A 15000-nucleotide genomic window follows, 5' to 3' on the forward strand; every position below is an offset into this window, starting at 1 on the left:
CATGGGATGAGATGACTCCACCTTTATAAACTTTGCTTCAGTGATTCTGCTTAAAAACACAACAGTGATCAGATCACACACACACACACACACACAGTCACACACACACACACACACACGTACACACACACGTACACGACACACACACACACACACACACACAACCATTAACCATGAGGCTGTTTGCGTTGTTGTTGTGTGTTTTTGGATTGTCCAACTGTAAGTCTTACAGCAAGAAGAGCTCAAATGTCAAGGTAAACATTATGATATATTCACTGTAAACATTGATATCTATATGTGTTTATAAACACTGTAAACATTGATATCTATGTATTTAATTGTTTATAAACACTGTAAACATTGATATATGTGTTTATAAACACTGTAAACATTGATATATGTGTTTATAAACACTGTAAACATTGATATATGTGTGTTTATAAACACTGTAAACATTGATATATGTGTTTATAATGAACAATGTCGAGGTGTATTAATTAGATCTCTTTATATCACTATTTATCTGCGTGTACATTTTGTTCCTTCACAGGCACATATCATTTCAATAACAGTAGAGCATTAACACTTGTTTTAAACTAAAGAATGCAGTACTTCTGTTCATAATCCATTGTTGCTATGGTTCAATGTGCGATTTATTGATTGATTTATTGATTTATTGAATAGATTATTATCAGTTTGCTGCTGATATATAACAGGGGGTTTCGACCTTTTAGACCATGGGGTTCAACCTTTTATAACAGGGGGTTTCAACCCTTTTCACATCAAACTTTTACTTATTTTTTTACAGGGGCCAGTTGTGAATTGCAGCCGCCCGTAGGTGCTCTTTGAGAGCGCTTTTAAAGGAGTCTAGGGATTCACATTACTTTTGAAGGAGTCTAGGGATTCACATTCCTTTTGAAGGAGTCTAGGGATTCACATTCCTTAACGGCTGTCGGATGAACCGTGTTGTGTTGTCATAATATAGCTCCTGCTTTTTCTGATTGGATGAACCTGCTGTGTTGTTGTTGTGATGTCATGCAGCTCCTGCGTTTCGATTGGAAGGACTGCGGCCAACCGGACGCGCCGGCCTCCATGAAGACTCTGAGCATCTCCCCTGATCCAATCAGCATCCCCGGAGACCTGAGCGCCGCCGCCTCTGGCTCCACCTCCCTGGAGCTGTCTGCCCCTCTGGCCGTAAGACACCTACCTGTCTGTCTGTCTGTCTGTCTGTAAGACACCTACCTGTCTGCCCCTCTGGCCGTAAGACACCTACCTGTCTGTCTGTCTGTCTGTAAGACACCTACCTGTCTGTCTGTCTGTCTGTCTGTAAGACACCTACCTGTCTGTCTGTCTGTCTGTAAGACACCTACCTGTCTGTCTGTCTGTCTGTCTGTAAGACACCTACCTGTCTGTCTGTCTGTCTGTAAGACACCTACCTGTCTGTCTGTCTGTCTGTAAGACACCTACCTGTCTGTCTGTCTGTCTGTAAGACACCTACCTGTCTGTCTGTCTGTCTGTAAGACACCTACCTGTCTGTCTGTCTGTCTGTCTGTAAGACACCTACCTGTCTGTCTGTCTGTCTGTCTGTCTGTAAGACACCTACCTGTCTGTCTGTCTGTCTGTCTGTCTGTCTGTAAGACACCTACCTGTCTGTCTGCCCCTCTGTCTGTAAGACACCTACCTGTCTGTCTGTCTGTCTGTCTGTAAGACACCTACCTGTCTGTCTGCCCCTCTGGCCGTAAGACACCTACCTGTCTGTCTGTCTGTCTGTCTGTAAGACACCTACCTGTCTGTCTGTCTGTCTGGCTTTAAGACACCTACCTGTCTGTCTGTCTGTCTGTCTGTCTGTAAGACACCTACCTGTCTGTCTGTCTGTCTGGCTGTAAGACACCTACCTGTCTGTCTGGCTGTAAGACACCTACCTGTCTGTCTGTCTGGCTGTCTGTCTGTGGTTTGAGCAGGCAGTCAGTTGGGGAACTACTCTGTTGTACATTCGTGAAATTGTTAGGAGATAAAAAAAAAAAAACATCTGTAGTTTCAGAGCAATCTGAGAAGCCGTCTAGAAATAAAGGAGAAACAGCGCCCTCTACGTTAGTCAGTCAATAGTCTGTCTCCAGAGACTAGCTCTGGTCCATAGCTCTAGATGCAACGGTGTTAGAGCTATGGACCAGAGACAGCTATAGTCTCTGTCTGGACCATAGAGCTGGTCGACAAGAGTGCAGTTCTAGTTGTTTGGTAAAACCAGTTGAAACTGGCCCCTTGGGGGGCAGGCTGTGCGTTCATGCTGCTAATCATGTGAGTTTCAGTTCAACAAAGGACAATTAAAATGCATGCATGTTTACAGTGGTTTATGGGAGTAGAAACAGGAAGTGACAGGTCTATTTGAGTAGAAACTGAGGAAGTGAAAAGCGTCTTGGTTCGTGTTGTGAAAATCAGTTAAAGTTTAGCTTCCTCTAAATTTGAACCAGCCATAAATGTTTCCGGGGAAATAAACATTATTAGCCCAAAATAGCAGATCTACAAGCTCTCTATGTGTCCCCGACAGATCTTGTAGATTTGCTATGTTTGGGGGGTAGATCTACTTTACATCATACAGTGAAGAGCTTGTAGATCTACTTTACATCATACTGTATAGTACAGAAGAGGTTGTTTGGTTGAACATTTTATTAACCCATTCAGGGCGAGTTTGGAAGCACTCGTTTTGACTAAAGCAACGTCCTGCTGCCTCCTGCATTATGTGCTAATTCAAAGCAGGTGGTACACAGGGCAGTTGAGTGATATCAAACGAGCACTTCCAAACTGATCACGGTACAGGGACCGTGATCACTCTGTCAGGGACCAACAGATCCAGTATCAGCTTCTATCCCACAGCGGTGATCACTCTGTCAGGGACCAACAGATCCAGTATCAGCTTCTATCCCACAGCGGTGATCACTCTGTCAGGGACCAACAGATCCAGTATCAGCTTCTATCCCACAGCGGTGATCACTCTGTCAGGGACCAACAGATCCAGTATCAGCTTCTATCCCACAGCGGTGATCACTCTGTCAGGGACCAACAGATCCAGTATCAGCTTCTATCCCACACAGCGGTGATCACTCTGTCAGGGACCAACAGATCCAGTATCAGCTTCTATCCCACAGCGGTAGTTGCACTCAATGCTGCTAAGAAATGACCTGTTGCGACACATGTTTTTGTTCTTCTCTGCTGTCTTAAGTTCAATAAGGGTTTGTTGTGCAATAACAGCTACAATTACATGTTTGTGCAATAAATATATATGCCTATAGTGCAATAACAGGAAGTCATGTGTGTTTTGTTTTAGCTTCATGTTGTTTTGTGATACGATGCACTGATCGGTTGGCACTTCTGATTTCGTTGTACACGTTGCAATGACAAATAAAGATCTATCTACTTAAAGAGGACAAATGACCTCTCTCTCCTCTCCAACCCTCCCCCCCCCCCCCCCCCCAGGTCAACGTGACCCTAGAGAAGGAGGTCGCGGGGTTCTGGGTGAAGGTTCCCTGCCTGGAGGACTTGGGGAGCTGTCATTACCCAGACGCCTGCTCTCTACTGTCCCTGCTGGTTCCCCCTGGTCAGGACTGCCCAGAGCCGCTGCATACCTACGGCCTGCCCTGCCACTGCCCCTTTAAGGCGGTAAGTTAATGGGACACTGCCCCTTTAAGGCGGTAAGTCAATGGGACACTGCCCCTTTAAGGCGGTAAGTTAATGGGAACACCGTCCCTTTAAGGCGGTAAGTTAATGGGCCACTGCCCCTTTAAGGCGGTAAGTTAATGGGAACACCGTCCCTTTAAGGCGGTAAGTTAATGGGACACTGCCCCTTTAAGGCGGTAAGTTAATGGGCCACTGCCCCTTTAAGGCGGTAAGTTAATGGGAACACCGTCCCTTTAATTACTTATTGTTGCATTAGGGTTAGTCTCGTATGTGAGACACAGTAGCACCTGGACCCATTTAGACCTGACGTCGAAAGTTTAAAAAAATGTCTTCTAAATCAGTCAGTTTCCTGAAATACCTCATGTTTCTATATCAGTGGTGCTCAATATTTCATGTCAAGGACCCCAGAAAGTATTTGTAATTGGCCACCGACCCCCCCCCCCCCCCCCCCCCCAATCTGAAAAGATGCGGTTCCAGGGACCACCCCCAGAAGCAAAGATTTGAGTTAACATGTTCACTCTGTAATAGGATATATATTCAAAGGTTTGAGGCACATTTTCACGATTTTTCAAAAATAGCAGATCTACAAGCTCGAGCTACGAGCTTGTAGATCTGCTATTTTTCAATAGCTAAAGCATAACATGATGCTTTAAAACACCAAAAGGGGTTCCCGCCCCAAAATGGGTTAAACCTCTCTCTCACATACAGCGACATGTGACACACAGTAGGACCTAAACCTAAACCTCTCTCTCTCTCTCTCACCCGGCAGGGAACCTACTCTCTCCCCCAATCGGATTTCTACCTGCCGTACATGGACCTGCCCTATTGGCTGACCAACGGGAACTACCGAGTGCAAGGCACCCTGGGTAATCAGGACAACAAGGAACTGGGCTGTCTCAAGGTGGCGTTCTCCCTGCACAGCCAGAAGCACCACGACAAGGTCTAAGAACTAGTCTATTCTCCCTGCACTCCTACAGCCAGAAGCACCACGACAAGGTCTAGAAAGGCCCAGACATCCACACAGAAAACTACTCTCTGGCCTCGACAGCCCAGACATCCACACAGAAAACTACTCTCTGGCCTCGACAGCCCAGACATCCACACAGAAAACTACTCTCTGGCCTCGACAGCCCAGACATCCACACAGAAAACTACTCTCTGGCCTCGACAGCCCAGACATCCACACAGAAAACTACTCTCTGGCCTCGACAGCCCAGACATCCACACAGAAAACTACTCTCTGGCCTCGACAGCCCAGACATCCACACAGAAAACTACTCTCTGGCCTCGACAGCCCAGACATCCACACAGAAAACTACTTTAAACAATGTTAAACTCACTGTGCATGTTGCTTTTCCACTCAATGTGCCATTCACTTTAAGCATGCACATACCCTCTCTATTGAAGAGAACAATACAGTGATTTCTATATAATAAAGTAATGATAATAATAATAATAATAATAAGGATACATTCTTCTAAATGCAAACTGAACGAAGGTGCATGATCTGTTGTAGGAAGGCTTTGTTCCTCTACAACGGTTACTGTGTTGACAACGAAATTCTGTTTTTAAAAAAGGGACCGCACACCAGGCCACACACACACACACACACACACACACACACACACACACACACACTTCTATTTAGCATTTACATCAACCGCTTGCTTTAACATCTTTATAGGTCTTCAGCTCGTCTTTGTGCTGGTCATTTGTTTTTACAATGATGGTATTATTTAGTTGATAAACCTCAATGTAGAGAAGAGCTTTGACTGTCAAAGTAGTCAAAACTTTATGAGGAAAAGGGTTAAAATATGACCAATATATGAGGAACAGGGTTCAAATATGACCAATATGGGGAAAAGGGTTAAAATATGACCAATATATATGGGGAAAAGGGTTAAAATATGACCCCTATATATGGGGAAAAGGGTTAAAATATGACCAATATATATGGGGAAAAGGGTTAAAATATGACCAATATATATGGGGAAAAGGGTTAAAATATGACCCCTATATATGGGGAAAAGGGTTAAAATATGACCAATATATATGGGGAAAAGGGTTAAAATATGACCCCTATATATGGGGAAAAGGGTTAAAATATGACCAATATATATGGGGAAAAGGGTTAAAATATGACCAATATATATGGGGAAAAGGGTTAAAATATGACCCCTATATATGGGGAAAAGGGTTAAAATATGACCAATATGGGGAAAAGGGTTTTAAGACCAATATCTTTGTCTAAAACACGAGGCTTGTGTTTCTAATCTATGTCAAACAGATTGTGGTATAATCAGTTCATGCTCTAACAATGATGTAAATATTATTATTATTATTGTGAGGATTTATTTTGATTATTTTATTTTTTTCTTAATACTGTAAAAGTGCCTGAAGGTGATTGGTTGGTTTCACTGCTGCTGTGATGAATCCAGGGAGGTGATTGGCTATTTTTTTATTTTATTTTAATGAATGTATTAATGTTGAATTAATGAATTGAAGCAAATTAAGGCTTTTTTTAAAACTGATTTCAAATTCACGAGGGAATTTAAAGTGCTGAACCATGTTTTGTTTTATTTAGATTATTAGGATGTCATTGAGACAGAATCATGTTTTATTTAGATTATTAGGATATGTCATTGAGACAGAATCATGCTACTGAATCTTTTTTATATTAAATAGTGTAAAAATAAAGATATAGCTTGTATCATGTCTCTAGTTGTATTCTTTCTGTCTGAAGATGGAGTGTTATAATATGCTAAGGAATTGGCGGCGTGTTTCCTCCTCCGCGTTATCAGTGCCCATACCCGAAGGCGGGGTTGGCGAAAGGGCCTTTCTGAGTGGAGTTTGCATGTTCTCCCCGTGTCCCCTAGGGTAGGTACCCTCACATGTTCTCCCCGTGTCCCCTAGGGTAGGTACCCTCACATGTTCTCCCCGTGTCCCCTAGGGTAGGTACCCTCACATGTTCTCCCCGTGTCCCCTAGGGTAGGTACCCTCACAAAAACATGCAGTAATCCTGGTCTCTAAACTGCCTCCCCCTGGCCAGCCGGGGCGCCTGATGGAGGGGAAAGGAACTGGTTGGAATAACGTGTTCCTTCCACGCGCTACGTCCAACCAGGGAAACTCCCCCCTGTCAGGTGTAAAGGAGCAACTTGGACACTCGGGCATGAAGGGAGCATGAGTTCAAGTAATTAAGTATTCAATATTCTGTCTGAAGATGGAGTGTTATAATATGCTAAGGAATTAAGTATTCAATATTCGATCAATCTGGCCAGTTAGTGGTAAAATGCTCAGTACACAATGCATTAAAACTAAAACCGTTTTATTTGATACTGTACACACAATTATTATTATTATTTTACAAAAGTAAAAAAATAAATCACACACGTGTGAACTGAGGGGCGCTCTTATCATCGCACATCACCACTCTCCATCCATTGTCAACGGACACCGATATAAAAATATAAAAATATGACCATCTCTAACTTCCAAATGTTGGGCGTAGAGGTCTGACATCCAAACGTTCCAAACGGCGGGCGTATCGCCGACTGTTCAGTAAACTTTAGACCTACGATAAAGAAAGAGAAAAACACAAAACAACATCATTACGAAAATTATATCAAATATAGAAGAAGAAGAATTCACTTGTAGAAGTTCTGTTATGAAGTAAAAAAAATACTATTTACAATTTAGCAGCAGTCGCTCTTAATCCAGAGCGACTTTGATTTGATTGATTGGAAATGTTATTTCACAGTTTTCAGAATGGGTACATTTCATTAAAATGTTATTTCACAGTTTTCAGAATGGGTACATTTCATTAAAATGATATTTTACAGTTTGCAGAATGGGTACATTTCATTAAAATGTTATTTCACAGTTTGCAGAATGGGTACATTTCATTAAAATGATATTTTACAGTTTGCAGAATGGGTACATTTAATAAAAATGATATTTCACAGTTTGCAGAATGGGTACATTTCATTAAAATGTTATTTCACAGTTTTCAGAATGGGTACATTTCATTAAAATGATATTTCACAGTTTGCAGAATGGGTACATTTCATTAAAATGTTATTTCACAGTATGCAGAATGGGTACATTTCATTAAAATGTTATTTCACAGTTTGCAGAATGGGTACATTTCATTAAAATGTTATTTCACAGTTTGCAGAATGGGTACATTTCATTAAAATGTTATTTCACAGTTTGCAGAATGGGTACATTTCATTAAAATGTTATTTCACAGTATGCAGAATGGGTACATTTCATTAAAATGTTATTTCACAGTTTGCAGAATGGGTACATTTCATTAAAATGTTATTTCACAGTTTTCAGAATGGGTACATTTCATTAAAATGATATTTCACAGTTTGCAGAATGGGTACATTTCATTAAAATTTTATTTCACAGTATGCAGAATGGGTACATTTCATTAAAATGTTATTTCACAGTTTGCAGAATGGGTACATTTCATTAAAATGTTATTTCACAGTATGCAGAATGGGTACATTTCATTAAAATGTTATTTCACAGTATGCAGAATGGGTACATTTCATTAAAATGTTATTTCACAGTTTTCAGAATGGGTACATTTCATTAAAATGTTATTTCACAGTATGCCGAATGGGTACATTTCATTAAAATGTTATTTCACAGTATGCAGAATGGGTACATTTCATTAAAATGTTATTTCACAGTTTTCAGAATGGGTACATTTCATAAAAATGTTATTTCACAGTATGCAGAATGGGTACATTTCATTAAAATGATATTTCAGTTTGCAGAATGGGTACATTTCATTAAAATGTTATTTCACAGTATGCAGAATGGGTACATTTCATTAAAATGATATTTCAGTTTGCAGAATGGGTACATTTCATTAAAATGTTATTTCACAGTTTGCAGAATGGGTACATTAACTACATTTCATTAAAATGTTATTTCACAGTTTGCAGAATGGGTACATTTCATTAAAATGTTATTTCAGTTTTCAGAATGGGTACATTTCATTAAAATGTTATTTCACAGTATGCCGAATGGGTACATTTCATTAAAATGTTATTTCACAGTATGCAGAATGGGTACATTTCATTAAAATGTTATTTCACAGTTTTCAGAATGGGTACATTTCATAAAAATGTTATTTCACAGTATGCAGAATGGGTACATTTCATTAAAATGATATTTCAGTTTGCAGAATGGGTACATTTCATTAAAATGTTATTTCACAGTATGCAGAATGGGTACATTTCATTAAAATGATATTTCAGTTTGCAGAATGGGTACATTTCATTAAAATGTTATTTCACAGTTTGCAGAATGGGTACATTAACTACATTTCATTAAAATGTTATTTCACAGTTTGCAGAATGGGTACATTTCATTAAAATGTTATTTCACAGTTTGCAGAATGGGTACATTAACTACATTTCATTAAAATGTTATTTCACAGTTTGCAGAATGGGTACATTTCATTAAAATGTTATTTCACAGTTTGCAGAATGGGTACATTTCATTAAAATGTTATTTCACAGTTTGCAGAATGGGTACATTTCATTAAAATGTTATTTCACAGTTTGCAGAATGGGTACATTTCATTAAAATGTTATTTCACAGTTTGCAGAATGGGTACATTTCATTAAAATGTTATTTCACAGTTTGCAGAATGGGTACATTTCATTAAAATGTTATTTCACAGTTTGCAGAATGGGTACATTCCAAATGTAAAATGAGAAGGAACTCGCAGCTAAAACTGTATATTTCCAGTAATAACTCCAGACAGTAGAAACAGAGCATTAATATCGTTATATTTACCTAGAGAATGTAACCATACAGACCAGTCCCAGTAATAACTCCAGACAGTAGAAACAGAGCATCGAGGCGTTCAGGATCAACTCCAGCCTCAGAACGAAGGTCTGCAGCAGCATGTAGTACCCGGCCAGCGCAGCAGAGGGCGCCAGAACCAACACGGACACGCCGCTGGCCAGGGAGCGCTCGCACAGGTTGCCTTTGGAAGCTGCACCAATGAGAAATGAGCACGTTTATATTGGAACCTATCACAGGTGGCCTTTAAAAGAAATGACCACGTTTAGAAACCAATCGGCTCTGTCTATCCATTTGGTTCCATTTGTTAGCCACGGCCCAGGATGGACCGCTGAGCCAGTTTTCTCTTTTCTGACCCCTCAATGTCGTAACTGTCTTAATCTATGGCTCTGATGACGGTCACATAATTCACATTCTTAGAGGCAGGGACAGTAACTGTACTGTAGTCTACCTGTTCATGTTTTTATTCACATTCTTAGAGGCAGGGACAGTAACTGTACTGTAGTCTACCTGTTCATGTTTTTATTCTAATAACGTCACATTCTTACAGACAGGGACAGTAACAGCAGCTGTTTTGTTAATGTTTTTTTCCCCAGACTTGTACAATGAACTAAACTCACATAATGCTGATGAGGTTCCATGATTAACGTACTTCCAAAGTGTGTATACAGTGTTTTAAGTCACAGATACATGTTTTCATAGAGTGTAAATATATGAACCTGTGTTTAATCCACCACGTGTCAGGGCCACCCCTGACTATAATAAATAATACAAGTATTTTACTGTCATGTATTTTATGATGTAAAGTTTTCCAGAACTCACCATAGTGGAGTCTGAAGGCCTCCAGGGCAGCGTACAGAACTAACAGAACCACATCTAGGACCAGGTTCTCTGACGGGTAGGGGAGCAGAATACCTACGCACACACACGCACGCACGCACGCACACACCCACGGGCACACAGCGCATGCACGCACGCATGGGCACGCACAGCGCACGCACACAGCGCACGCAGGGATGCACGCACGCACGCATGGGCACACACACACACACACACACACACACACACACACACACACACACACACACACACACACACACACACACACACACACACACACACACACACACACACACACACACACACACACACACACACACACACACACACACACACACACACACACACACACACACACACACACACACACACACACACACACACACAATTTACAATTTCGGCATTTGGCAATCCAGAGCGACTCACATTAAGCAAGAACAAAAAAAGCATGACAAAACATCACATACATAAAAAGCAGTTATCATGAAACATGCGTACGCTAAGAACGTAACAGTGGAATATCTATATAATTAAACTATACATTTTAACTATATATACTATACTATGCTATACATATGTACTATGAAGTGCTATGACTACATACAATGCAATTATAGTGCTGTCTACGTAACAAGTCTGTATCAAATGCCATCTACTGTATGTCTACAGAAATGCTATCTAAGGGGCTGGGGTAAGTGCTACGGGCCATGATGGAGTCTGAAAACGTGGGTTTTCAATAGAAACACTTTATAGATGAACATGAGGCCCTCGGCCAATAGAAACACACCTTTATAGATGAACATGAGGCCCTCGGCCAATAGAAACACACCTTTATAGATGAACATGAGACCCTCGGCCAGGAAGAACACATAGGAATACCAAGAGTTGAGGAAGAGCAGGATCTGGAGAGGACTGGAGGACAGCTGATCACATGATGTTAAGGATCAATATATTATAATATAATATATAGAATATAGATACATTATACAATATAGAGAGGACTGGAGGACAGCTGATCACATGATGTTAAGGATAAATATATTATAATATAATATATAGATACATTATACAATATAGAGAGGACTGGAGGACAGCTGATCACATGATGTTAAGGATAAATATATTATAATATAATATATAGATACATTATACAATATAGAGAGGACTGGAGGACAGCTGATCACATGATGTTAAGGATAAATATATTATAATATAATATATAGATACATTATACAATATAGAGAGGACTGGAGGACAGCTGATATACAGTGTTAAGGATAAATATTATTATATCTAAGGCAGCGGTTTCCCAAACTCTTTCATGTCAAGGACCCCCAAAAATTGACACTAATTATCCCCGTGGACCCCCGTTTGAACAGATGTGCCAGGGACCCCCCCCCAGGGACCCCTCCCCCCCAGGGACCCCCATGAGAGAAGACTTTTACGGCTCTAGCTGTGATTCTCAACCCGTTTAATTTCAAGGACCCCCCAGTTTGACATGCATTAGTTCTACGGACCCCCCATTTAATGGCATTTCTATCTCTGGGACCCCCAATTTATTATTGTTAAATATAAATGTTAATTTAACTCTGAGAGTGTATGTGTACGCTCTCTGACCCATAAGGGTCCATTTGGTTCCGAACTATCATTTAGCCCTGGGGGTCCCCGGACCCCACTTTGGGAACCAACGATGTAAGGGATACTATCTGGCTAGCTGTGAATGACTGTGTGTGTGTGTGTGTGTGTGTGTGTGTGTGTGTGTGTGTGTGTGTGTGTGTGTGTGTGTGTGTGTGTGTGTGTGTGTGTGTGTGTGTGTGCGTGTGCGTGTGCGTGTGAACCAAGCCATGTGATAAATACAGTATACATACAGAGAGGACTTGTGAGATGAATCCATTTAAAAGGATACGATTAGTTGTCTGCCTGCAAAGAGACAAACGGACACACAGATCAGATGTTAATGTAAACCTCTAACCTCTAACCTCTACAACACTAACAATATGACAGGTTGAACAGACACACAGATCAGATGTTAATGTAAACCTCTAACCTCTAACCTCTACAACACTAACAATATGACAGGTTGAACAGACACAGATCAGATGTTAATGCAGGTAAACCTCTAGCCTTTAAACTCTACAACACTAACAATATGACAGGTTGAACAGACACAGATCAGATGTTAATGCAGGTAAACCTCTAGCCTTTAAACTCTACAACACTAACAATATGACAGGTTGAACAGACACAGATCAGATGTTAATGCAGGTAAACCTCTAGCCTTTAAACTCTACAACACTAACAATATGACAGGTTGAACAGACACAGATCAGATGTTAATGTAAACCTCTAACCTCTAACCTCTACAACACTAACAATATGACAGGTTGAACAGACACAGATCAGATGTTAAACCAGGTAAACCTCTAGCCTTTAAACTCTACAACACTAACAATATGACAGGTTGAACAGACACACAGATCAGATGTTAATGCAGGTAAACCTCTAACCTTTAAACTCTACAACACTAACAATATGACAGGTTGAACAGACACACAGATCAGATGTTAATGCAGGTAAACCTCTAACCTTTAACCTCTACAACACTAACAATATGACAGGTTGAACAGACACAGATCAGATGTTAATGCAGGTAAACCTCTAACCTCTAACCTCTACAACACTAACAATATGACAGGTTGAACAGACACAGATCAGATGTTAATGTAAACCTCTAACCTCTAACCTCTACAACACTAACAATATGACAGGTTGAACAGACACAGATCAGATGTTAATGCAGGTAAACCTCTAGCCCCGCAAGCAGAACCCGAATGTAGTAAAGTTTCTGACACTTTGTTTACTTTACCCATTGGGTCCTGCTCCACGCTGGGCTGACGCCAGTTACGCACACACAAATACAATGTAAACACGCCATGAGACGGACTTCTGCGCGCTTTTACCATGTTTATTCATGTATTGACTTACGAATGTGCGAACTATAAGTACCTTACATACCATACCGACACATCTCCTGTGTCGCGGAAGCCGTTAAGTATTTTTAATCCATGATTGATTAAAAATGTCGCTTCTTCCTACCTTGTTTATTGACACCTCATTGTACCGCCTATCTGGCTAGCTAGTGGTGCTACAGCTATGACGGAGCAGATCATAGGCAGGGACGTAGCCCGCAAAGCCAACCGCACATCGGGAGGCGGTACAATAAACGGTAAATAAACAAGAAGAAATCAAAGCGCATTTTTAATCAAACATGGATTAAAAATACTTAACGGCTTCCGCGACACAGGAGATTTTATCAGAGGTATGTAAGGTACTTATAGTTCGCACATTCGTAAACGAACACAAGAAAAAGCGTGGTAATACCGCGCCGATCGACTAAACGATGAGTTTGTGTATATCCGCGTTCCAACAATCGCATTGGAAAATCTTAGCATGACCAGGGACCCTACCTAAAGCGACATCAAATTTCATAAAAGCTTTATGTAGGGTTCCGAGAGGGGCTAGTAAACCTCTAACCTCTAACCTCTACAACACTAACAATATGACAGGTTGAACAGACACAGATCAGATGTTAATGCAGGTAAACCTCTAGCCTTTAAACTCTACAACACTAACAATATGACAGGTTGCGTCACACCAGGGCTTTTTAATAATTTCCTTAAACAATTCTTCTAAATCCTGACAGTTTTCTGAAAAACCTCATGTTTCTATCTATGTCAGCGGAACTCAAACTTTTTCATGTCAAGGACCCCCAGAATTATCTCTATTTGGGCCGCAGACCACCCATCCGAAAACATGTTGTTCCAGTGACCAGGGACCCCCCCCCCCCCCCTTTCGCTCTGAAAGAATATATATTCAAAGATTTGCACCACATTTTCACGATTTTACAAAAATAGCAGACTATACAAGCTCGTAGTGCGGCACTCGGTGACTATCTCTAAACCTTGGAATCTCAAAGTACAGAATTTAAATGCCGCCACTGGAGACTTCTCATCATTATTTATGATATTGCTCTTTTGCTCAATAATTCTAGTGAGAAGAATTCTAGCGCCGCGCTAAGAACTTGTAGGTCTGCTATTTTTATATTCTTTGAACGTTTTTAACTCAAATATTTGCTTCTGTGGTAAATATGTTGTCCCAACATAGTAAATATATATATATATATATATATATATATATATATATAATATAAAACATAGGTAAATATGTTGTCCCAACATATTTACATAGTTACATTTGGAACAAATGGAACAACATGTTTTCAGTCTGTGGCAAAATATAGATATTTCTATATTTTCACTCACAGTTAACAGTCTTTGTATTGAGTTTGTGCTTGAAATGTGCTGTAATTCTGCAAACTGTTGATAAATACTTCAATCAATCAAACAAACAATGATCGGAGCTGACTCCAAGTCACAGTAATGAATGATTAGTGAGTCACACACACACACACACACACACACACACACACACACACACACACACACACACACACACAGCCGCAATTTGCAACTCTAGATTTTTTTTAATAATGGGATGAATCTAGTTGCAATAGCCTCCATTGACTCCGCACTCATCCACACACTTAGTAAAAGAATCACCTGCAGTACAGAGGATGTCTTGACAGAAAGTAGCTCGATCATA

General features: G+C 40.4%; 2 protein-coding genes across 2 annotated transcripts in view; one reads left to right on the plus strand and one right to left on the minus strand.

The window, feature by feature from the left end:
* Nucleotides 1-21: 21 nt before the first annotated feature.
* Nucleotides 22-6382, plus strand: LOC308322043 (ganglioside GM2 activator-like). The gene is made up of 4 exons (XM_080773226.1): nt 22-254; nt 1042-1194; nt 3472-3654; nt 4442-6382. Exons 1-4 carry the CDS (start codon nt 174-176, stop codon nt 4616-4618), a joined length of 594 nt encoding a protein of 197 aa, XP_080629352.1. The 5' UTR covers nt 22-173; the 3' UTR covers nt 4619-6382.
* A 700-nt stretch (nt 6383-7082) lies between these two features.
* tmem216 (transmembrane protein 216) overlaps nt 7083-15000 on the minus strand; it is a gene marked incomplete at its 5' end in the record, with an annotated part of 8296 nt that continues 378 nt past the window's right edge. Inside the window, 5 exons of the mRNA XM_080773537.1 lie at nt 7083-7243; nt 9490-9691; nt 10321-10413; nt 11168-11261; nt 12245-12258. Coding sequence (XP_080629663.1) covers nt 7228-7243; nt 9490-9691; nt 10321-10413; nt 11168-11261; nt 12245-12258 — 419 coding nt within the window. The 3' untranslated portion in view covers nt 7083-7227. The remainder of the gene's footprint in view (nt 7244-9489; nt 9692-10320; nt 10414-11167; nt 11262-12244; nt 12259-15000) is intronic.

The sequence above is a fragment of the Protomyctophum bolini genome, assembly GCF_963924005.1.
Source record: "Protomyctophum bolini genome assembly, chromosome: 10".
NCBI lineage: Eukaryota > Metazoa > Chordata > Actinopteri > Myctophiformes > Myctophidae > Protomyctophum > Protomyctophum bolini.

Bases quoted from the DNA above. Each gene is read 5' to 3' on its own strand.
- LOC308322043 (XM_080773226.1), top strand. From the start codon at position 174: ATGAGGCTGTTTGCGTTGTTGTTGTGTGTTTTTGGATTGTCCAACTGT. The intron at 255-1,041 runs GTAAACATTATG...GATGTCATGCAG, and splicing joins AGAAGAGCTCAAATGTCAAG to CTCCTGCGTTTCGATTGGAA. The intron at 3,655-4,441 runs GTAAGTTAATGG...CTCACCCGGCAG, and splicing joins GCCACTGCCCCTTTAAGGCG to GGAACCTACTCTCTCCCCCA.